Below are 25,708 nucleotides of genomic sequence, written 5' to 3'. Positions count from 1 at the left end.
CCCAGTGGTTATTATGGGGCTTACAGCAGAGCCCTGGTCTCATATCAAGGAGAGACTTTTTGAAGATAAGGCTCAGGACTCATGCTGGGGAGAGGAAGCAGGCAAAAATGAAGGAAGACATTTGTTCATGAAGTTCTTGGAGCAGTGATGGGTAAACTAGATCGAAGGTAGTGGCAGAAGCTGCAGAGTCCAGAGAAGGAAAGTTACACATGCAGAATGAGCAGGTTTGGGGCCTGATCCTCTGCCTGGGCATCTGCCACTGCCTCCAATTCCATAAGGAATGAACTCAGAGGAGCCAGACCTCAGGGCAGAGAGCCAGTGAACTAGAAGCAAATAGGAAGCAATGTTTTCTAGAAATCAGAGTCCTCGCTTTCTCTGCAGAAGACATTTCAGTCTCATCCTATGCACCTAATTCATTAGACAGTAGGAAATTATCCCTTCTCTCTTTGTCCATCCCTGTAGCTTCTCATTGGTCCTAGAATTAGTGAGGGCAAGACCCTGGAGGAAAAACTGGCACAGGTAGGGGAGACACACCTGGAATTGTCACTTTCTTCAACCAGCAGGTAGTTTGGAAGTAGAAATGATCCTGGGGTTCTTGTATGCATTGGTTTGTTGGATGTGGTTTTTCAACTGCACACAATCAAGCCAGGGGAGCAGCATGTATTTGTCTGTTCTCTCTACTGCCTGCCCTTGGGGTGAGGGGACCATTCTGAGGTGGTTGTTTCTATGCACATCAGCTCACTTTATGGGGAGCCCAAAGGAACCTTATTCCCTTATGGTCTGTTCCCCCCTCCTTCTCTTTGAAGCAGATGGCAGCCGTGGGGAGCTGTCCCAGCCCACCCTCACCATCCAGACGCACCCCTACCGGGCCTGTGACCCTGTGGAGATGAGCTATTCCAGGGACCAGTTCCAGCCAGCCATCAGGGTGGCCGACCTGTTGCAGCATATCACACAGATGAAGAGAGGCCAGGGCTATGGGTTCAAGGAAGAATATGAGGTAAGAGACCATTTCTTGGTGTAAAAAAAACTTGTTGCTCAGTGTGGCCTTTAGACTGGCAACATCCACATACTTGGGTGTGTCTTGGAAATTCCTTTAGATTCACACTTTCCTTCTAAAGGAAGATTGAATGGCTCAAACTTCCTGCCCTGTATGGTAGAGCAGCCAGTACCTCTCCTGGCCTGTAATTTCTGAAAGTTTCACTTACTCCTGGTCATGTCTTGCCTCATAATCATGCTTTTGTTATTCTAACTCTTCCACTACCTAAGCTCAGAGCCTATTTTCTCTCTCTCTCTCTCTCTCTCTCTCTCTCTCTCTCTCTCTCTCTCTCTCTCTCTCTCTCATTTTCTCTCTCTCTTGCTGTCATGCAGAGAATTTAGTTATCTGGATATATAAAAGAAAGCTCAGAGCAGATCACCAGAAATACAATAAGCACCCTTCTTCAAGGTTCTGATCTCCTGCTTGTGTCTCCCACTTTGGTCTCAAAATTTCTTTTATTGTCCTCAAAGCTGACCTGTTCTTATTCTGCTTCCCAATAGCAGGTGAATGAACTACCACACTTCCCCCACTTTATTATGTAGAACATTTTTGCTTTGTCCCACTCCTTTTGTTTTAGACCTTGCCCATTAACCCTCAACTTTTTCCAAACAGCAAGCAAAATAAAATATAAGGAAAATTTCTCTTGACAACAAGACTTTTTTCCTTTCTTCTTTCCCCATCTCCTCCAGCCTTACTAAAATATCTTTCAGTAGTCCTCTTGTGTGCCAGGCCCTGAGTGTAAGAATACAGTCATTTGGATAGGATATTTTTCACATGCAGCATGTGCCCCAAATATGCTAGATCTCATTTCATTGTGTGCAATGAAAATGCATCCACTCATTGCACAATTGGAATTCTTTATAATCTAAGTTTATCTTTTTGACAATTTTTGAAGAAAAATTGCTTACTTAAGCAACATTTTGGAAGCTGTGAGGTCATGAAATTTTTGCTAAACTGGAGATGTCCAGACACCAGGGTCCCAAGACAACAAACTGTAGGCTTGGAGCATATCTTTTGGCTACCTGCATTTTAAAATGCTTTATTAGGTGAATAGAGAGTTTGAATAAGGTGATTTCAAAGGGTCTGTCTGGTCCTAAAACTTGAAGAGAGTATAAACCATGGTGACAAGGTGCATGTTTGACACATTTATAAGAACAAAAATGTATATGTCAATGGATGTAAGTAATTTCCAGCTTAGGAGAACCAGCAGTTAATTTCAAATGTGTTCAAGAAAAATAGAATTTTTTTTTATGTTCAGCCTACAAGATTTATAAAGATATTGTGATAAAAGTTGAAGCAAATGGGTTCTTTTACATCTTTACCCTGGCTTCATATCCTAGGGCACTATAGTAATAGTAATAATAATAATAATAATAATAATAATAATAATAATAATTCCAGCTCTTTAAGTTTGTGGGGACTAGCACCAGTGTGTATGCTTATGTGAAGGGAGGGAGGTATGTTTAGTGAGTGAATGTCAGCAGATGATGCATTGTTTGTAAAAACAAATGGTGATCTAATAGGTCATTGGTTGTGATACTAACTTTATTTTAAAATCTTAAATAATAGTTAAAGAGATGTGTGATTTATCAGGTACAAGTAACCTAAGTCTCAGAAAAACTACACATTTGCCATCAAAACTTGAAAATCAAGTATACTTGATTCTTTTAAGGTGCATTTCCTCCCAGAATGTTATCACTTTTGAATGTGATAGCACTTATATTGTTGTATTTCGATAGATGTTTTGATTTGTTTTTGGGGGAGTCGGTTTCTATGTGCTCTTTTCTAAACTTTCTAACATGGACATGAACTTTTCTTATAATAACAAGAAAAAACAGTGCGTGTTAACCCTATGATTTGAACTTCAACCAGAAATACCTCTAATTAGAAGAATTTTGCCCTCTATTCATTCAACTTACATTAATCAGTTAGCTAAAGTGCTTAAAATCTAGTTAACACTTTATGATTAAGTGGAGGTTAGAAATATTCCTTAAGGAGCATATTTCTCTAATCTGCTGGTCCACCATCCTAGACTATGGCCGAGTAGTTCCTTTGGTCATATATATCCTACTAGACAGTGTCCTGTTGTAAACATGACATCTCTGGGACTCTAAATCTTCTCTTAAGCCTTTACACTCTGAGCTCTGTTGTCTGTTCTTCTTGCTCTCTCTTAAAAAACAATATGAATGGGGCCGGGAAGGTGGCATTAGAGGTAAGGTGTCTGCCTTGCAAGCGCTAGTGTAGGACTGACAGCGGTTTGATCCCCGGCGTCCCATATGGTCCCCCCAAGCCAGGGGCAATTTCTGAGTGCATAGCCAGGAGTAACCCCTGAGCGTCAAACGGGTGTGGCCCCCCCCCCCAAAAAAAAACGAATGAGTGGGTTTGACAAATTAATGTAAAAGGGACCCCTCAGCTATAGCATGCTGTGTCTTCTAAAATTCAATGCAGTTGAACAACCACTTACAAATGTGTTCAATAAATATCTCTAGAGCAGGAGTCCTCAAACTTTTTAAACAGGGGCCAGTTCACTGTCCCTCAGACCATTAGAGGGTCTGACTATAGTAAAAACAAAACTTATGAACGAATTCTTATGCACACTGCATATATCTTATTTTGCAATGAAGTAACAAAACAGATACAAATACAATATGTGGCCCGTGGGCCATAGTTTGAGGACCACTGCTCTAGAGTATTTACTATTCCTAAGATTATTCTAGACATTTGGGAATTATAGTGAACAAAATAAAGAATCTAGGAACTTTATAAAGCATTTGCTCTAGCAGATAAAATAGTGAATAAGTGGGCCCGGAGAGATAGCACAGGGGCGTTTGCCTTGCAAGCAGCTGATCCAGGACCAAAGGTGGTTGGTTCGAATCCTGGTGTCCCATATGGTCCCCCGTGCCTGTCAGGAGCTATTTCTGAACAGACAGCCAGGAGTAACCCCTGAGCACTGCCAGGTGTGACCCAAAATTCCCCCCCCCCAAAATAGTGAATAAACAATAGATTTAAAGGTTATTTTAGTGTAATTTAATTTAATTTAGTGTATTTAAAAGTAATTTAGTGTAACATGTTACATAAATAATATAATATATAGCACAGTGCAAAATACTTTTTGCTGCATTACAAACTACTCCATATTTAAGCAAAATAAAACAACTGTTTTAATGTTCTCAGTGACAGTCTCAGTCAAGAATTTGCCCTACAACAGACAAGTGGATCATGAAGATGTGGTACATATTTACAATGGAACATTACATAGCTATAAGGAATGATACAGTTATGCAATTTGCAGCATCTTGGATGGAACTAGAAGATATTAAATTAAATGAAGTAAGCCAGAACAAGAAGAATAAATACAAAATGATATCACTTATATATGGTATTTAGAATAACTACATGAATAACTACACAATGATCTAAATGGGAGTGGTCTTGAATATCCTTGACCCAGCATATAGTGTGAAGAGGAGAAAGATAAATATGAAAGAATGGGGGACAGGGGCCACATGGTCTCAGGTGCATGGTAGTGTTAAAAAAGGGGCGGAACTAAATATCCAATCCAGACAACAACAATGAAACCAAGAGACCCAAAATATAACAATCTAAGTTTAAATGGACCTGCTGTACTAGTAGGCTGGGGAGCAAGGATGGTATGGGATGTACTTTGGGAACATTGGTGAAAGGAGGTGGACACAGGTGGTGGGATTGGCCATGCTTCATTGTATGCCTAAAAGGCAACGATGAAGGATTTTTGTAAATCACAATGGTTTAAATAAAATAAAATTTAAAAAGTTCAGCTGGCTAAAAGAAATAATTTAGTCAGCAAACAACAGGGATAGTCTATCTCTGATCATGCTACCTGGAGTCTTGACTTGGAGTACTTAAAGGTTACATGCTAAAGTCATCTGAAAGTGTCTACACTAACATGTCTTATGACTACGCTAACATGTCTCAGTTAGCTAGGCTTCTAGCCAGAATAGTACATGTGGCCACTTCAGGTAATCTGGATTTGCTTGTTGTAAAGGAGCCTCAGAAGAGATGGACTTCTTACCTGGGGGCTCAGAACTTCACACGTGGCTCTCCCAGCTAACAGGATAGAAGCTCCCTCACTGGTGAGCTGTTTCTGGTGGCACACAGATAGGAGGAATCTCATATCACTTTCTATTGTCTTGGACTGGTAAATTAGATGCTGTTTGGATGAACGACAAAGTAGTTGCAAGACAATAAAAAATAAATACAGATCAGATGTCTCTGGAAAACATGAAATTTGGATAATAAAAATCCTCCCAAGTACCATGAGTAAAGAAATAATAAAATAAGGAAGGGAGGGGCTGGAGTGGTGTCGAAGGTGTTTGCCTTGCACGAGGCTGACCTAGGACGAACAACGGTTTGATCCCCCAGCGTCCCATATGGTCCCCCAGGCCAGGAGCAATTTCTGAGCACATAGCCAAGAGTAACCCTGATCTATGAGTAACCAAAAAATTAATATATAAGGAAGAGACTTGGTATGTTTCAGGACCAGGAAATAGAAAGTTTTCCACTGTAAAGTAGCAAAGAAGGGTAGCTCTTCATTAGAAGAAGATATTGGAGTTGGAGCTAAAATCTAGTGGGTGATACCTAGAGAAAGTTTCAGATTAAGGGAATAATACATCTGTCCTGGACAAAAATGCTAATGGTGGCATGAGTAGGCTGAGGAGTAAAAATTACAAGAAGATAATACTGGAGAAATAAAAGGTGACGTGATGTAAATAAAGGGGGCAGCAAATAAAATCTTTGACTTTTACTCTGAAATGAATAAATGAAATTAAAAGTCAGGCAGAGTTTTGCAGAGGCAAGTGATGATTATCTGAGATGGAAAATAATATTACTTCAAATGGCTTATTTTACTCTGTTGAGAATGGGAAGACAAGAGTAAACAAAATCAGTTAAGAGGTCATTGTAGTAAACACATGAGAGATGGTGATGACCAAATTAGGGTGTAACAAAGGACATGGTAAGAAGTGGTAGGATTCCTTAACACATTAGCATGTTTTGGAATAGAAAACTATCCCAGGGTGACTGCAAGGTTATTATCTGAGCTTATTACCTAAACTGCTGGACAGATGGTATTGCCACCAACTGAGATGAGGAGGCTGCATGTAGAGCAGGCTTAGGGGCACTGGAGCAACTGGGAGTTAATTTTAAATTTAGTATAAAGTGCCTATTAGACATCTTTGAAAGTGGAAAGTATCTAGTTGTATAAGTGAACCTGAAATTTTGAAACAATGCTTGTATTGTGCAGATAACTTTGGAATTTACTGACACACAAGAAAGTACAAAAGCTACAAGATCAGACAAAGTTACCAAGCAAGTAAGTATAAACAGCAACAAAGACCCAAAACTGAATCTCATAGAATTTCAACCTGAAAACGTTTGGGCACATTCTATAGGTCATGCATTGTATTAGATTCTAGGAAGGGTAGGAACATAATAGAACCTCTGTCTAGATAATAATAGAACATAATAGAGCCTCTGTCCATTTCTCAGAGATGGACATAAAAAGTAATCATTTCATTATGGTATCAGACATCATAATTGAGATATACCCAGAGCTCTATAGGAGCTTTTGTTACAGATATATAATAGATTAGATTAAAAAGCTGTATGGGAACTCTTGCTATAGATATATAGTTTACACACATATATCTAAAATATATATATTAAACCTAGTCTAAGGACAGATGTCTGGAGGCATCTAGATGTAAAGGATCCTTATGTTGTTCATGACTGCCCTGATTCCATCCTCAGCACACATATGATAAATTGAGCATTAGCAAGAATGATCCCTGAATACAGCTGCATATGTTCCATATCTCCCTACCCTAAAAGAGACTGTGGGAAGGGGCATGAAGGGAGAATAGGCTAAAATAATAAATAGGGGTGTGCATGGGGTAAAAATCAGGAAGGTATTTGTCAGGCACTTGTATTATATTTCCTTGGCCATGAGGGTCTATGGAAGGAAATAGTCTTTTTTAAAGCTCTATTTACATTTTAGATGCAACTCTCTGGCATAGATCAAAGTTAGAGGACTGCAGATAGGAAGGTGTCTAGGACAGAAATTCAACAGGGGAAAAAAGAGACTGTCTGATCCAGGAGACTGGGCTGATAGCCCAGACAAGCCCCCACATGTTTTCTCATGAAGAGCTAGCTATAAAATCACCTTTTCTCTTTGGCATAAAAACCTGAATCCCTCAATAAGTATTTTTAACATTAATGGCTTGAAATATTGTCTGAATTGCCCTAAATTGAAAGTCAAAATTCCTAGACTCAGGTCTTGTCTCTTTCATTTATCATCTAGGGCACCTTGGGAAAATTGTTACCATTCCTTGGGCATAAATTTCCATGTTTATGCAATAAAGTTTGGTCAAAATGATCCTAAGGACACTTGTATGCATGGTATTTGGAAGTCTAAATAGGAACCAGTTGTTAAGGACACCCGAGTCTCTTTTCTATTGATAATCTTACTGACCCTCACCTCTGAAGCTCCCTATCTCATATTTTATAATTAAAATCCTAGCTATCATGATTGAGCAGGTATTCTGAGATCCTAGTACCATGAACTTTAAAACAAATTAGCTGTACTTGACACAAGATCTAAACATTAAAGGCTATTAGTTGTTTTTTTTTTTTAACATGATCACTCAGACTCCCTGTGGCAGACTTAAAAACATAAATGCCCATAGTCATCCTTCAGATGACCAACTAAATAGGAATTTCTGGGGATGGGATTAAGATCTGTGTTTTCTAAGATCTCCAGGTGATTAGAAGTTACTTTCAAGGTTGAGAGATGTGGTATAGGATGGGGCTTCTCAATTATTTTTCACTTGTGATCCATTTTACCCAAGAAATTTTTTATACAATCGTTGGTCTATCAGTATATATATATATATGTATATATATGTATATATATGTATATATACACAAATAAAACATTAACTAATAATAATTATAAAAATACTTTTTAAAGACTTTTTGTGGCCCCTGCATCCAGTTATATAGCCACACTTAAGACAACAATCTACAGTTTTAGAAGCTAAAAATCTATCAAGATCCAGGAAGACCCCAGTGTCTATTTTACTTGTACTCGAATCACTATAGCTTCCTACTTAACACCAATGACATAAGATTACCAAGTAGACTTATATTTACTCAAGTCACCTTCTATGTATGTCACCTCATGTCTTCCCTTCTAATGCAGCCTGGCTATATTAAAGTTAGAAATCTGATGCATGTGATTTCAGTCTGCAAAATCTCATCTCACATCTGACTACACCTAGCCCCAATCATCATTCCACTCTTTCCAATTGCAAAACCCTAAACATAACATCAAATGCTAGAACATGTTGGCTAAAGACTGGAGTTGTCTATATACTTTGAATTCCCAGCCATCAAGGTTACAAAAATAGCAGGTCTGGAGAAAGTAAGAGACAACAGAAAGATGTGGATTTCAATGGAGAGCAGGGCCTAAACCTGTTAATCCCAGTCTAATTTAGGCTGTCTGTCATGTAATGAATGGAATGAGCCTGGTAGGGCAACCAGAAGGTATCTAGTTATTACAGCTCCATTAAGACTATTTAAGGCAACAAGAAACAGCTGTGAGGAATATGATGCAGCCTAATGAAGAGCAAACATTTGTTCATCTTCTGGCTCAGGGTAGAAATGCCATGTGTAGCTTTTACAGGGAAAGACCAGTACTGCCATCTTTTTCCCAGATACCTGTAGGTACTAGCAGGCAAGCAGCATCCTGGGGATAGGTGGCATGAAAATGGATGTCCACCACCATAGCCTTTCTTAGTCATGAGAGTAGAGTAATCCACTGCTTCTGTTTCTTCAACCACTTTTCCTCTCCTCTGCTTGTTAGAGTCACAGAACAGTCAATCACAGGTACCTTCTATGAAGTAATAGCCTGACCTTCCATATGTAAAGGAAAATGATTTGAGTAGAGGTACGAGGATTCATGGTAGATGCCTGAATTGTGTCAAGAGAATCTCAGTAGTTCTTCAAGTCTAGGGACTTGAAATTGCCAAGTCAGAAGACTTGATTCCAACTTATTTATATACTCTACCTCCTCCATTTAAAATAAGGAGAAATTTGTTCCTTTTCACATCAGTATAAATTCGGATGACTTTTTGTTGTATCTTAAAATAGAAATAAACTCATAGAAAAGATTACTCATTAACTTATAGTTTATTTTTAATTTTTCCTCATAGGAAAATAAATACATTCTGTATTGAATACAGGAATTTTCTCCCAACCAAAGATGTATTTTTCAGGTATAACAGAAAAACCCTTGGCTGAGGCAAGACAAGTTCTTGGTATATTCCCAGCATACTCAGTGGTCCTGAAACAAGACTCTCTGAGTTCCTTTTGTGAGATATTTGACTCTTTAAAAAGTCTGGCCATATGTGATTTTACTTATTATGTCAAAAACACCTTATATGTACCCTGTTTTTAAAAGCACTGAAGATAATATAAATCTAAATAACACAAAGCCCTTGTTTTAAAGGAAATTTCTGAGAGCTAAAAAGAATTCAAATGCAAGAGAACCCCCACTGAACTTTAGTGCTATGTGATTCCAAAACACCACAAAATGTGTTTCTGGAAGCTCCCAACACCCTAAACCCAAGCAGCTAACCATTAGGCTACATTACAAGGCCATTTTTGGGATGCTCCTAGGTTCCTGAGCACAGCTGGAGAGGTCCCAGCAAAACAAAACCTGTGTTCTTGTCAGAACAGCTAATTCCACACGCACGCACGCGCACACACACACACACATACACACACACACACACACACACACACACACACACACACACACACCTTGAGGCAATATGGTTTATAACATGGAGTAAGAGGAGTGGAGGCTGAATGAAAATTTTCCTATTTATTTCTGACTTTCTGTCAGTCTACTCTGCCAAGATCAATTAGAAGGGTCTCAGGTAAGATATACTTGGTTGGAGAGAAGTAAAATGCTAAGTTGAGGGAGAGCAAGCTTGACAGAGGGAGCCTCATGTGCAGGGATTAGAAAACATCAAAGGACTAAAATGCTCTAAACAAGTCAGCCCTTGGAAGAGTGACAGAGTTACTACCTGCCTGTGAGAAGAAAAAGAACAAAGAGATTTCACTGGGAAAATACTATGGCTTCCTAAACAGAATTAATGAGATAATTATGATGGCCACTGACTAGGAGGAATGGATTGTCCTGAGACAGCCACTAAGAAACTCAAGTGAAGGTAGAGACAGAGTGTGTTGGATAGTACAATCCTGGGACTGGAATGGATGCAAGATCTCCTTATTCATGGGGCCAGAGCTGGTAGGAAGATCCTGGCGTTATTTTGTCTCCTGATGTGGAACAGTTGGTTTCTTGGAGGCAAGAGTAGAGATGGCACTTGTCTTCTGCTTCACAGAAATGTATATAAACAATACATATGAACTTCCTTGAATTAAGGTACATGTGAATTATGTCAAATGGTTAAGAATAAGTCCATAGCTTCTCAAACTCTAGTGGGTGTAGCCCCAAACTGGGAAGCTGGGAGTAGCCTCTGAGTATTACGGGGTATGGAACAGAAACAATTAACAAACCATTTAACAGAAGTTTTGTTTGCTTGGGACTACACCCAGCAGTGCTCAGAACTTACGCTATACTTAGAAATTCTAAAGACTCCACAAAAGAGTTCCTAGCAAAAATAGATTTGTATATTAAAGTTGCAGTTTACAAAATTAATACACAAAAATTCATGGCTTTCCTATATACAAGCAATGAAGGAGGAGAGACATTTGAAAAATTTTATTCACAATTGTTCCTCAACAAGTGGAATCAACTTTATTAAGGAAATGAAAGACATATAAAGAAAAGCACAAAACACTCCTTTAAGAAATAAGAGGACATGAGGAAATGTAAATGTATCTCCTGCTAATGGATTTGGAGAATTAGCAAATTAATATGGCATTTATAGCACCATTGAAATGACAATATTGTACAGATTCAGTATAGTACCTATAAGAATACTTTTAAGATTCATCAAAGAAATAGATCAAACACTTCTGAAACTAAGATGGAACAATAAATCCCCCTGAATAACTAAAACTAGCCTTGGAAGGAAAAGATGAGAGGCATTACTTTCTCCAACTTCAAACTGTACAACAAAATAGTAATAGTTAAACCAGCATGGTACTGAAATAAATACCCTCAGGAATATGGAATAGTGTGGAAGATCTTGAAACAGACCCTGAGGTATATAATCAGTTCATCTTCAATAAATGAGCAAAAGGAATGAAATGGAGCAAGAAAATTATCTTTAACAAGTGGTGCTGGGAAAACTAGTCAGCTAAATGCAAAGAAAAAAACAGAGAACTCAATCAACTTTCTAATATTTATGCACCTAAGTCAAAGCAAACTAGATTAAAGATCGATGGACCAGACATGAATCCATAAGGTACATAGAGAAAATGGAGGGACAACTCTTTAAGACATTGAAGCTAAAGGCATCTTCAAAGACGAAACACTCTGGCCAAGCAAGTGGAAGTGAAGATAAACAAGTGGTACTGCTTTAAATTAAGAAGTTTCTGCATCTCAAAGGAAGCAAAGACCAAAATGCAAAGAAACCCCATGAATTGGGAGAAATTTTTTAACCACCAACCATCTCTAAGGGGTCAATTCAAAGATATATCAGGTACCCTATATATAAATATGAAAGAAAAGCATCCAATTCCATCAAAAAATGGGAAGAGATGAACAGTCTTCCTTGAAGAAATATAAATGGGAAAAAAGAGGCATGAAAAATAATTCTCCACTTCATTAATCATCATAGAGCTGCAGATCAAAAACAACGAGGTACCATCTCACATCACAGACTCTGGCACACATCAAAAAGAACAAGAATAACCAGTACTGACATGGGTGCAGAGAGAAAGAGACTTATTCACTTCTGGTAGGACTAGACAGCCTTTCTGGAAAACACATGGACATTCCTTAAAAACTAGAAATTGAGGGGCCAGAGCGGTAGCACAGTGGTAGCACAGGATGGATCCCGGTTCGAATCCTGGCATCCCATATGGTGCCTCAAGCCTACCAGGAGTGACTTCTGAGCACAGAGCCAGGAGTTATTCCTGAGTACTGCTGGGTGTGACCCCAAAACCAACAACAACAACAACAAAAAAAAAAACCACCAAAAAAAACCCCTAGAAATTGAGCTTCCTTTTGACCCCGCAACTTCACTTCTTGAAACATACCCCAAAAAGCCCAAAATTAAAATGGAGAAAAGATAGATATTTGCATCCTAATATTTCTTGCAGCAATGTCCACAATAGCCAAAATCTGGAAACAACATGTGTCTAAGAATAGATGACTGGGATAAATAAACTATGATACAAATGCATAAAGAGATATTACACAATCATAAGAAAAGATAAAGTCGTGCAATTTGCTGCTACATGGAAGGACCTGGATAGTATCCTGCTGAGGGAAGTTAGTCAGAGGGAGAGAGACTGACACAGAGTAAACTCTTATATGCAGGATATAAAGAAACATAATGGTGGAATAATGAATACCCAAAGACATTTGAAACAAAGAACATGAGTATTGGTATTTAGTATAAAGCAAAAATACTGAGAGGAGCAGAAGCATAAAACGGGGGCTGGAGATGGGATGGGAAATGTCTTTGGTGGAGGAAAGTGTTCAACCAGGAGGAGGAGATGGTACTGAAAGGTCATGTCTGAAGCCTTTCAACAACAGAACTGTAAATCATAGTGCATCTATAGATACATATGTACATATTTGGTGGAGGAAAATGAGCAGACACTGGTGAGGAAAGTGGTGCTGAAATACCATATATCCGAAATCCAATTATAAATAACTTTCTAATTTCAAAGAGTTAAAAAAAATTTTTGGTTTTGGGGTCACACCCAGCAGCACTCAGTATTTACTCCAGGCTCTGTGCTCAGAAATTGCTCCTGGCAGGCTCGGGGGACCATATGGGATGCTGAGGATTGAACCCTGGTTCATCCCGGGTCATCTGTGTGCAAGGCAAATGCCCTACCACTGTGCTATATCACTCCAGCCCTGAGTATAAGTTTTTAGTTAAGAAATTAAATTTAGGGGGCCCGGAGAGATAGCACAGCGGCGTTTGCCTTGCAAACGGCCGATCCAGGACCAAAGGTGGTTGGTTCGAATCCCGGTGTCCCATATGGTCCCCCGTGCCTGCCAGGAGCTATTTCTGAGCAGACAGCCAGGAGTAACCCCTGAGCAATGCCGGGTGTGACCCAAAAACCAAAAACCAAAAAAAAAAAGAAATTAAATTTAGGGCCAGAGCAGTGGTGCAGAGTGGTAAGGCATCTGCCTTGCAAGTGCTAGCCTAGGACGGACCACAGTTCAATCCCCCGGTGTCCCATATGGTTTCCCAAGCCAGGAGTGATTTCTGAATGCATAGCCAGGAGTAACCCTTGAGTGTCACTGGATGTGCCCTCGCCCTCAAAAAATTAAATTTAAAAAAGGGTGCCCTTGCAGGTAAGGGTTTGCTTTTATTTTGGAGCCACATTCAGCAGTGCTCAGGGGTTATTCCTGCCTCTACAATCAGGGATCACTCCTGGCATGCTCAGGTGACCATATGAGGTTCCAGAAATGGAATCTGGGTCTGTGTTATTTAAGACAATTGCTCTATCCACTGTGCTATTAATTTGGCCATAGTCCTTTCAGTTTTGTTTTGTTCTGTTTTTTTTTTTTGGGGGGGGGGTCACACCTGGCAGTGCTTAGTGTTTACTCCTGGCTCTGCACTCAAGAATCACTCCTGGTGGGCTCAGGGACCATATGGGATGTCAGGGATCAAACCTGGGTAGGCTGTGTGCAAGGCAAGCATCTTACAAGTAGTTTTTGATGGAGCCTTTTAAAGGATTCTTTGTGAATCTCGTGTAGACCTGCACTAAACTCTACTGCCTTGATCAAAGCTTCATCACAGACAAATACCCCCATCCTGCTGCATTTTGCTGAGATCTGATTTTCTTTTTTTTTTTTTTTTTTTGGTTTTTGGGCCACACCCAGTAACGCTCAGGGGTTACTCCTGGCTATGTGCTCAGAAGTTGCTCCTGGCTTGGGGGACCATATGGGACACCGGGGGATCGAACCGTGGTCCGTCCAAGGTTAGCGCAGGCAAGGCAGGCACCTTACCTTTAGCGCCACCGCCCGGCCCCTGAGATCTGATTTTCTATCAGCTCTCCCAGAAGAAGAACTCCCAGAAGAAATTACTGTCTATTTAGTGACATGATGCACAATAATATTTGCGCTCCTGGTGCCACTCTGAGTAGACACCATCTATCGTCCTCTCCTGTCTCCTCTGTCTACATTTTCATTCACTGTGGCACATGTTTTACAACACAGAAGCAGGCACTTGTTTAAAGCTCAGCTGGGGCCACCACTGACTCAGGAGGCACCTTGTAGAGAGATTGCAAATGTAGCTCAGATTTAGAAATCTTGGACCTTCCAGCAGATATTTACTTTGTAAAAACAAACAGATCCAGGTCATAGTATGATTTAAACATACTTAATTTTCAGTGCACAGCTATCCTGGATGGCCCTGATCACTCACCACTCACTCACCTCAGGAAGCCTGGATGTTTTCTTATCTGTAGATCACCATTGAGATCGCCAGGCTTTATACATCCAATGTTCAGGAAACTTGGTTTTATCTGTCCCTAAGATCCCTAACCATCCTAGTTTATCCAGGATAGTCTAATTTGTGGGAATGTTTAGGACCCGTACCTAGTCAAGTTTTGGTGCTACCCTCAGCACTTTGTCTCAGGGTTGCTCCTACTTGGAAGAAGCATGCAGAACAGATGATTGAACTAGGGTCAACTGTGTTCAGGAAAGGACCTGAATTTTTGTGCTATATCTTCGACCTGATCCCAACTTTATTTATTTTTAGCACAGTGACTAGGGCCCTTGCCTTGTACGTAGCTGACCCCAAAATATAACTTATTTATTTTTAAAAATTGATATATTTATTTAAGCACCACGATTACAAACATGTTTGTAGTTGAGTTTCAGTCATAAAAATGTATACTTCCCTTCACCAGTGCAATCTTCCACAACCAATGCCCCCCATTTCCTTCCTCCCTCAACCCCTGTCTGTCTTCAAGACATTCTATTTCTATTGCTCACTCCCATTGTCATGGTAGTTGTTAGTGCAGTTATTTCTCTAACTGCACTTCCCACTCTGTGGTAAGCTTCATATCATGGGCTGGTCCTTTCAGCCCTTACCTTTATTGTCTCTGGGTATAATACTGTCTTTTATTTTTCTTAAATGCCACAGATGAGTGATACTATGTTCTGTGCTATCTCTATTCCTATGACTCATTTCACTCAGCAAAATACATATACATATCTATCCATGTATAGGAAAATTTCATGACTTAATTTTTCCTAACAGCTGCATAGTATTCCATTGTGTATATGTACCACAGTTTTTTTAGCAGTCAGCATCTGGGTTGTTCCCAGATTCTGGCTATTATAAATAGAGCTGCGATTAACATAGGCATGAAGAGGGAATTTTTTATTGTGTTTTTGTGTTTCTAGGAGATATCCCTAGGAGTGATATAGCTTGATCACATGGGAGCTCAATTTCCAGTTTTAAAGTGGAATGTTGTGCCCTCAGGAACCCTTTTGGTTTGAGAATAGATGTCATATGAGCTTTTTATTTGCTCTTGTGACAAACACTAGAGCTTTGTGAACAAATGAGAGAGAGAGAGAGCAGAGAATAAATTCTATGAATAAGCCTGGTTTGGAGGAGACGAGATTCTTGCCCTTCGAAGGTGTGGGCTGAGAAGACTACACTCTGCTTGTGACTCTGACTCCTGCAGTCACAGACTAAATGTCATGAAACTCTGGTGACTTTTAAAAATCACACTTTATATAAAATTGTTTTATGGGGGCAAGAGAATTGACACTTGTACAGTTCTGTGAGTTTCTACAAATATAGTCTTAAAGTGCTACATCGAACCAGTGGCTCTCCTAAAGTATCCTAGAGAGTCTCTCTCTCTTTCTCTCTCTCTCTCTCTCTCTCTCTCTCTCTCTCTCTCTCTCTCTCTCTCTCTCTCTATCTATCTCTCTCTCACACACACAAACACACACACACACACACACACACATACACACATTCCTGTCACATGAAAGGGTATGTTTTAATTAACCTCATTTTCAGACGTTTGTTGGACTGAGAGAAAGGGAAGTCCAACTGCCTTTTACCAAGCCATGTCTTTTCCCTGACATGTGTGGTTGGAGGGCAAAAGGTATTTACTGAAAAGATAAATAAGATGAAACTATGCCTGCCCAGTGGGGCCCGACTGTGAAAAATTGTGAGTGCTGTGTGTCTGTCTATTGTCCTGCTGCATGAACCTCTTGGAACCTCTTGGAAGTGGGTCGAAAAGAGGCTCCAGAAAACTCGCTTTCCCAGAGGCCAATTCTGGGGCGGGAACGCCAAGGAACTGCTCCATAACGTGAAAACCGGCTATAAGCAGTACTTTGCAGAAGCCAGGTCCCCTGTTTGTGACGTCATGCTGGGAAAATCCATGAAACTACGCCTTCCCAGTGGGGCCCGACTGGGAAAAATTGTGAGTGCTGCCTGTGTGTCTGTCTACTGTCCTGCTGCTTGAACCTCTTGGGAGTGGGCCGAAAAGAGGCTCAGGCACAGCACTTAGCTCCACTTTGCTACGCGGCCGTGCACTCTTTCTAAGAAAAGAAAACCATCGCAACAAGAAGAAAAATCATACTAAGAACTGTGCTGGATCTCTGAAGCCAAGCATTTCTCACAATACAAGTATGACAATTGGGAAACAACGCAGGCCAGCATCAGACATAGAGAATGAAGATGACAATTCTGATGACCAGATAATGACCAGCCAACTAATCAACCTCTCAGATAAGGACTTTAGACTAGCAATATGGAAGATGCTCAACGAACTCAAAGAAACCATGGATCGAGTTGAACAGAACACAAATAAGAACCAAGAAAATATGAAGACAGAAATCATAAAACTGCAAACTGAAATAACATGTCAACTAACAGGCCTGAAAAACTCAGTAAACAAAGTGAATGACAAAATGGATAAGCTCTGGGACATGTATCAGAAGCTGAGAATAGACTTGGTGCTGTGGAAGATGAGAAAAATAACAATTACATATAGCGGGAGAGATTGGAAAAAAAAACTTAAAACAAATGAACTGACAATGGAAAAATTAGTCAAAGAATGGGAACAGATGAAAATAGATGTCTATGATAAGCTCAACAGAAATAAATTAAGAATCATTGAAGTCCCAGAGATCCAGGAAGAAAATTTCCAGGAAGAATCAACAGTCAAGAACATCATTAAAGAGAAACTTCCAGAGCTAAAAAATATATATGATCAAATCCTGCATGCTCAAAGTGTACCAACCAAAAGAGGCCCCAGAAAAAATACCCCAAGACACCTCCTAGTCACAATGACGAATCCCACAGAGAGAGAGACAGAATTCTGAAAACAGCAAGATCAAAAAGGGAAATTACATTCAAGCAAGGATCCTTGAGATTTACAGCAGACCTGTCACCAGAAACACTCCAAGCCAGAAAGCAGTGGTGGGATATTGTGACAAGACTGAATGAAATGAATGCTTTACCTAGAATACTGTACCCAGCAAAACTCACTTTCTGGTTTGACGGAAGAATACATGGTTTTACAGACAAAAAAACAGCTCAGAAACTATACAGACTCAAAACCAGTCCTAAAGAAAAACTGAAAGACCAAATTTAAGACAAGACTAACCAAAAGACACACCAAATTTCGATATAAAGATGACATTAAATCCCAGGACAATTATTTCTCTCAACGTCAATAGACTAAATGCACCAGTTAAGAGACACAGAGTGGCTAAATGGATCCAAAAACTCAATCCAACCTTCTGCTGCCTACAAGAAACGCACCTGAACAGTCAGAACAAACATAGACTCAAAATAAAAGGCTGGAGAAAAATTATCCAAGCAAACAACACCCATAAAACACCCATAAAAAAGCTGGAGTGGCCATACAAATATCAGATAATGCAAACTTTATACTCAGGAAGGTTGTAAGGGACAAAGATGGACATTTTATATTAATCAAGGGGTATGTAGAGCAGGAAGAAATAACTCTCCTAAACATATATGCACCAAATGAGGGGCCAGCAAAATATTTAATACAACTGTTGACAAATCTGAAAAATAATATCAATAACAACACAATAATTGTGGGGGACCTCAACACGGCTATGTCAACACTGGATAGGTGAACCAGACTGAAACCCAACAAGAATATACTAGACCTGAAAAGAGAAAAGGAAGAAAGAGGCCTAGTGGATATTTATAGGACACTCCATCCCCAGAAATCTGGATACACATTCTTCTCCAATGTACATGGGACATTCTCCAAGATAGACTACATGCTGGCACATAAAACATACCTCCATAATATCAAGAGGATAGAAATTTTGCAGGCTACCTTTGCTGACCACAGGCTCTGAAATTATTTGTGAATTCCAAAGGGACACAGAAGAAAAATTTTAAAACCTGGAAGTTATACAGCCTCATACTAAACCAATGGGTCCGAGATAAAATCAAGGAGGAAATCAAAAGGTTCCTGGAAACAAATGACAATAAAGACACTATCAGAACTTATGGGACACAGCAAAAGCAGTACTGAGAGGAAAATTTATTGCTTTGCAAGCGCACATCAGGAAGGAAGAAGGAGCTTACCTGAGTAGCTTAATGACACAGCTAATAGAACTAGAAAGTGCTCAACAAAAGGACCCAAAAATAGGGAGACAGAAGGAAATAACAAAGCTGAGAGCAGAAATCAACGAAGTGGAAACCCAAAAAACAACGAAAGCAGAATTTGGTTCTTTGAAAAAATAAACAAGATTGATAAACCACTGGCAAAACTAACAAAGAAAGAGAGAGAGAGAAACTTGATAACTAGTATTAGGAATGAAAAAGGAGAGATCACTACTGATATGGCAAAGATTTAAAGGGTAATCAAAAACTACTTTGAGAAACTCTACGCCACTAAAAATGAGAACCTGGAAGAAATGGATAAATTCTTGGACTTTTATAATCTTCCATGGTTGAAGGAAGAGGATGTAGCATATCTAAACACCCCCATAACTATTGATGAAATTAAAACGGTAATCATATGTCTGCCCAAAAACAAAAGCCCAGGCCCAGATGGATTCACTAATGAATTCTTTCAAATTTTCCAAGAAGAAATACTACCAATCCTGGCAGACTCTTTCATAAAATTGAACAAACGGAAACACTTCCAAATAGCTTCTATGAAGCCATCATCACCTTGACATTTAAACCAGACAGAGGTGCTACCAAAAAAGAAAATTACAGACCAATATCGCTGATGAATACAGATGCAAATATCCTCAACAAAATCCTGACAAGTAGGATTCAATGCCTCATTAAGAAGATTATCCACTACGATCAAGAAGGTTTCATCCCAGGAATGCAAGGATGGTTTAACATCCATAAATCTATTAACATAATACACAACATCAACAACAAGAAAAATAAAAACCACACAATCATATCAATAGATGCAGAGAAAGCATTATTAAGGTCCAACACCCATTTTTGATCAAAACTCTCAGCAAGATGGGAATGGAAGGAACCATTCTCAATATAGTTAAGGCCATCTACCATAAGCCAGTGGCAAATATTATCCTCAATGGAGAAAAACTAAAAGCCTTCCCTCTAAATTCTGGCACAAGACAAGGCTATCCTTTCTCACCACTCCTATTCAACATAGCACTGGAAGTACTCGCTGTAGGGATTAGGCAAGAAAAAGATATCAAGGGAATCCAGATAGGAAAGGAAGAAGTCAAGGTCTCACTGTCTGCAGATGACATGATACTCTACTTTGAAAACCCTAAAGACTCTACCAAAAAGCTTCTAGAAACAATAGACTCATATAGCAAGTTGGCAGGCTACAAAATTAACACACCAAAATCAATGGCCTTTCTATATACCAATAGTAATAAGGAAGAAATGGACATTAAGAAAACAACTCCATTCACAATAGTGCCACACAAACTCAAATATCTTGGAATCAACTTGACTAAAAATGTGAAGGACCTCTACAAAGAAAACTATAAAACTCTGCTCCAAGAAATAAGAGAGGACATGCAGTAATGGAAACACATACCCTGTTCATGGATTGGCAAAATTAACATCATCAAAATGGCAATACTCCCCAAGGCATTATACAGATTTAATGCGATCCCTCTAAAGATACCCATGACATTCTTCAAAGAAGTGGATCAGGCGCTTTTAAAATTCGTTTGGAACTATAAACACCCTTGAATAGCTAAAGCAATCATTGGGGAAAAGAATATGTGAGGAATTACTTTCCCCAACTTTAAACTTTTCTACAAAGCAATAGTTATCAAAACAGCATGATATTAGAATAAGGACAGGCCCTAAGGTCAGTGGAATAGGCTTGAATACTCAGAAAATGTTCCTCAGATATACAATCACCTAATGTTTGATAAAGGAGCAGAAATCCTAAATGAAGCAAAGAAAGCCTCTTCAACAAGTGGTGTTGGCACAACTGGCTAGCCATTTGCAAAAAATTGAACTTAGACCCCCAGATAACATCATGTATGAAGGTAAAATCCAAATGGATTAAAGACCTCGATATCAGACCCAAAACCATAATATATATAAAACAACACTTAGGCAAAACACTCCAGGACATTGAGACTACAGGCATATTCAAGGAGGAAACTGTACTCTCCAAGCAAGTGAAAGAAGAGATTAACAGATGGGAATATATTAAGCTGAGAAGCTTCTGCACCTCAAAGGAAATAGTGCCCAGGATACAAGAGCCCCCCACTGAGTGGGAGAAACTATTCACCCAATGCCCATCAGACAAGGGGCTAATCTCCAAAATATACAAGGCACTGACAGAAATTTACAAAAACAAAACATCTAATCCCATCAGAAAATGGGGAGAAGAAATGGACAGACACTTTGACAAAGAAGAAATACAAATGGCCAAAAGACATATAAAAAAATGCTCCACATCACTAATCATCAGGGAGATGCAAATCAAAACAACTATGAGGTACCACCTCACACCAAGAGAATGGCACACATCACAAAGAATGAGAGTAAACAGTGTTGGCAGGGATGTGCAGAGAAAGGAACTCTTATCCACTGCTGGTGGGAATGGCATCTAGTTCAACCTTTATGGAAAGCGATATGGAGATTCCTCCAAAAACTGGAATCGAGCTCCCATACGATCCAGCTATACCACTCCTAGGAATATACCCTAGGAACACAAAAATACAATACAAAAACCCCTTCCTTACACCTATATTCATTGCAGCACTATTTACCATAGCAAGACTATGGAAACCACCAAGATGCCCTTCAACAGACGAATGGTTAAAGAAACTGTGGTACATATACACAATGAAATATTATGCAGCTGTCAGGAGAGATGAAGTCATGAAATTTTCCTATACATGGATGTACACGGAAATCTATTGTGCTGAGTGAAATAAGTTAGAGAGAGAGATAAAAACGCAGAATGGTCTCACTCATCTATGGTTTTTAAGAAAAATGAAAGACATTCTTGCAATAATAATTTTCAGACAGAAAAGAGAAAAGAGCTGGAAGTTTCAGCTCACCTCAGGAAACTCACCACAAAGAGTGATGAGTTTAGTTAGAGAAATAACTACATTTTGAACTGTCCTAATAATGAGAATGTATGAGGGAAATGGAAAGCCTGTCTAGAGTACAGGCAGGGGTCAGGTGTGGAGGAGGGAAATTTGGGACATTGGTGATGGGAATGTTGCACTGGTGATGGGTGGTGTTCTTTACATGACTGAAACCCAAACACAATCATGTATGTTATCAAGGTGTTTAAATAAAAAAATATATATAAAAACAACTCTAAAAAAGATAAATAAATAAATAAATAAATTAAAGGCCCAGGTGAAATTAATGCCTTCCTAAAGAAGACCCTGATTCTTCAGAAGATACTGGTGGGGTGGGGGTAGGGATTTCTGGCAGGCAATACTGAAGATGGAAGTCAGTGACCCAAAGGTGTGCTCTGAAGTATATACTGAAGGGAACTAGTTTGTCAATCTTCTGTGTCTGATGGTACCACCAATCACAGCATATCTGAAAATCTGTTAAAGGACAGAGACAGTGAGGAGACAGTTTTGCTACCAGAATCTGTAAGCCTAGGTAGTTACTGGCAAACACAGTGAATCACTAGCAGGAGTTCTAGGTTCTACATCTTCTTTTGGAGATCTGAAAGACTTAAGCACACAGAACCAGGATAAAGCTATCAGGCTTCAGGAAGGGTTTTCATGTCCCACCCCATAAGTAGGAGAAAGAACCAATCAGCCAAGGAGGACTCAGGGACAATTCTTAGTTTGAGCAGGGAATTTAAGTATATAAGTGGAGAAAGTGAGGCAGGTAAAATTCCTGTGCCTTGTGGTTATGTCATCTGAGCACCCCTATAGTTTCTAGGATGCCTCAGCCCGATCTAGGAGAGAGGGTGGAGAGATGGGGAGGTGACTACCACAGAGAGAGTTAGTCTGTGGAAAACACCAGATCATCTGTTTAGGCTAAAATCTCTAATGCTGGGGCTGGAGAGATTGTACAGGGCTTAAAGCACTTGTCCTGAATTTATTCAAAACTTATCAACACTTGTACCACGTAGTCCCCCTAGCATTCTTGAATACAATCCTGAAAGTTCCCCAGCACTACCTGGGTGAGCTGGATAATCCTAAGCACTTCAGGGCCTGAGCAGGGTCATATCCTCAGATTTTTTTCACTGAACCAGCTGGGTTGGCTGAAAAATTCCAGAAGGGACTCTCCAGGCTTCCTGAGCACTGTTTGGGAGACATCCCCCAAACCCTAAACCTCTGTTTGCAGAATGAGGTAGAGTTCACAAGACAGGGACTCATAACCATTAGTCATGAGATTCATCATGCTCTGTCTCTCTGTTCAGTGCACTTCAGAGGCTCAGATAGCTCCTGTTCTTGATGGGGGCTAACAAGACTTCTACAGTGTATCCACCCTCCCTTAGCCCCTTAGCACTAATGTGGCCTTTGTCATCCCATTGTCTCCATTATGAGAGCCTCTCTCCAGCTGTTCCACCAGCTCTTGCCAGGGCTGGCTCCTGCTCAATTGATTTCCAGATTAGGAGTTCAGTAGAGACCTTAGACACATAACTGAGGAACAACATGGGGGAGAGTGCTGTCAGAGACTTCCAGGAAGTGTACTATGTTCTCATAGTATTATATACTATGGATTATATACTCTGAGGAAATGAGACATGTGGGTCCCACAAATTGGATCTCTAAGTGGGGAGCTGAGGATAGAGGCTGAAGTCCTAACTGGCAAAGATGCAGTCCTGGCTCATGTGGACCTGAATGGAGGAGCAGAGTGTTTGTTCGTTTACTTTGGCTTTGGATGATGCTTCTGTTTCTGTCTCTGTTGTGATATATTGGTAGAATGGTCTTGTTTTGTTTCACTTTGTTTGGATCTCAGCATGGTCTTCTTTGGTCTTGGCATTCTGTGGACTCATGGTGACTCTACAAAAGGATTTCAATTCCCAGGCAACTCCCAGAACTCAGGAGTTCCTCTTATTCTTCTTAAATATCACCTTCTTTAAGAGCCCCATCCAGTTCACCCTAAAGTAGTCCTTGATCCCTAGCAACTATCTCTTGATGCACTGTCTCTTGCCTTTCTATTTATGAACCCAAAAGTTATGTTTGTTTGGGTCTCTGCATTTCTTCATACATGATCAGCAAAGCCATGTATGAGTCCAGTGTGCTGTGCCCATGATTTAATTTCAAAGACCAGGCCCTTAGGTGGGAATGCAAGAGGGTGAGAGGAAGACAGAAAGACTTATTCAATCTGTTTTCAGCAATCCCCTATCTGTTTCTGGACCTAACCACACTGCTTTCTCAAATAAGAAAAGATTATCTTCCAAGATCCAGATCTGACTTGTGCTGTCTCTGTGCATGCCACAGCTCAGTCCTGGAGTAATTGGCACATCCTCAATGACATGTTTTAGGACCAAACAAAATGGGGGAGTTTTAGTTAAGCAATACTATTGAAAGTGGGAAATATTTCTACACTATGAGAAGAGTGTAAAGATAGAGCTCAGTGTTCAAAGGATGAGAGAATGAGAAAAGGAAAGTGGAGATTGTTAATGGATGAATATAATGAGATGGCAATTTTGGTTTCAAAAGAATGTGATTAGCTCCTAATGACTGCCACCATTCCCTGGTCAATCTACTGTAACTAGCCACTAATGTAAAAATAATGCCCCTCGGCTGGCTCACTTTGAAGATAGAGATGAATCTCCCTTTCATACTTTTACCCCCTTGTGTTTTTTTTTTCTTCAAAAGATTATCCCCTATTAGATTGCAGCTCCCTAAAAAGGGAAATGGATATGTGATCAAAGGCTGTCAATTAGGGGGTCATTACCACTCACTCCTGGGTGCCTCTATTAGGCCTAGTCTTTGCTGCCTCTGTCAACATCAACACAGCATTTCACGTACACATTCTCCACCAGCATCCCCCGTCCAGGGAGACAGGAGGGATCCCAGGGCCCTGCTTAAGTTAGACCTCTTGGTTTTCTGGAGGAAGTCACAACTGAATTTTAGTCTAGGATTTTTCAAAGGCTATCTGCATGCTGGGTGTGTCCTAAGATACTCGATTGGCCTGCATACTGAGAAAATAAACAACTTGGGTCATTTAGGGATCCAACATAGGCAGGAACTGAGGTGATTTCAAGGTCACTTACACCTTTGAGTGTTCCAAGATCATTGTCTTCTATTGACACAGAGGTTTCTATACCCACTAGTTTTTTCATCTAACCATATATCCATCCATCCACTTAATCATTCAAACATTCAAGCATATATGAAATATAAAGCCATTTCTGCTACACTTTCAAAAAATAAAGCTCATTACTAAGTTGGGAGGCAAGATACTCACTGTATCAGTTGTAAGAAGTCTATTAATAACAGAATAATAGTTGGGGGTACTGTGGGTTTGGTTGTGAGTTTATGGAAAGATTTTCACCAAAAGAAGATGCTTGAGTGGGGTTTTAAAGGATAAATAAGAGTTTTCCACAGAAAACTTAAAAAATTAAGATAAAAAAATGTGAGGCAGAAAGAACAGAATGTCTCATATCTTTCTCAAATATTTGAAAGACCTGAAATTGTCCATAGCATTGCACTGAGTTTTTTTTAATCCTTGGACTATTGAATTGAGGGCAAGACTCAAGATTGGAGGGGGTGGGATAAAGTCCCTGAGGACCTTTAACTAAATAATTTGAAACTTATCCTGAAGGCAATGGCATGGGGAGTAACTGGGTCCTATTCACATTTTAGAAAGATCTCTCTGATTACAGTGGAGAATGGAGTGGAGGGGACAAAACCAAAGCAAGAGAAACCCGTGAGGAGACTCGTGGGAAAGTGTTTCTCCAGGTAAATTCATTATTTGCAAGAATCATGGCTGCACATTCAAATATCCTGGGGAGCACTGCTGAAACTGTGACCCATCTCCAGAAAATCTTACTAGATTGGTCTGGGGTGGG

At 39.8% G+C, this 25,708-nt stretch overlaps 1 protein-coding gene across 1 annotated transcript in view; it reads left to right on the top strand.

Moving 5' to 3' along the window:
- PTPRT (protein tyrosine phosphatase receptor type T) overlaps positions 1-25,708 on the top strand; it is a 935,630-nt gene that overhangs the window by 818,660 nt on the left and 91,262 nt on the right. The window contains exon 15 of the mRNA XM_049779129.1: positions 810-997. Coding sequence (XP_049635086.1) covers positions 810-997 — 188 coding nt within the window. The remainder of the gene's footprint in view (positions 1-809; positions 998-25,708) is intronic.

Source organism: Suncus etruscus, chromosome 9 (assembly GCF_024139225.1).
Source record: "Suncus etruscus isolate mSunEtr1 chromosome 9, mSunEtr1.pri.cur, whole genome shotgun sequence".
Taxonomy (NCBI): Eukaryota; Metazoa; Chordata; class Mammalia; order Eulipotyphla; family Soricidae; genus Suncus; species Suncus etruscus.
Note: the sequence above shows the minus strand (reverse complement) of the source record. Positions and strands in the feature narration are given on the sequence as shown.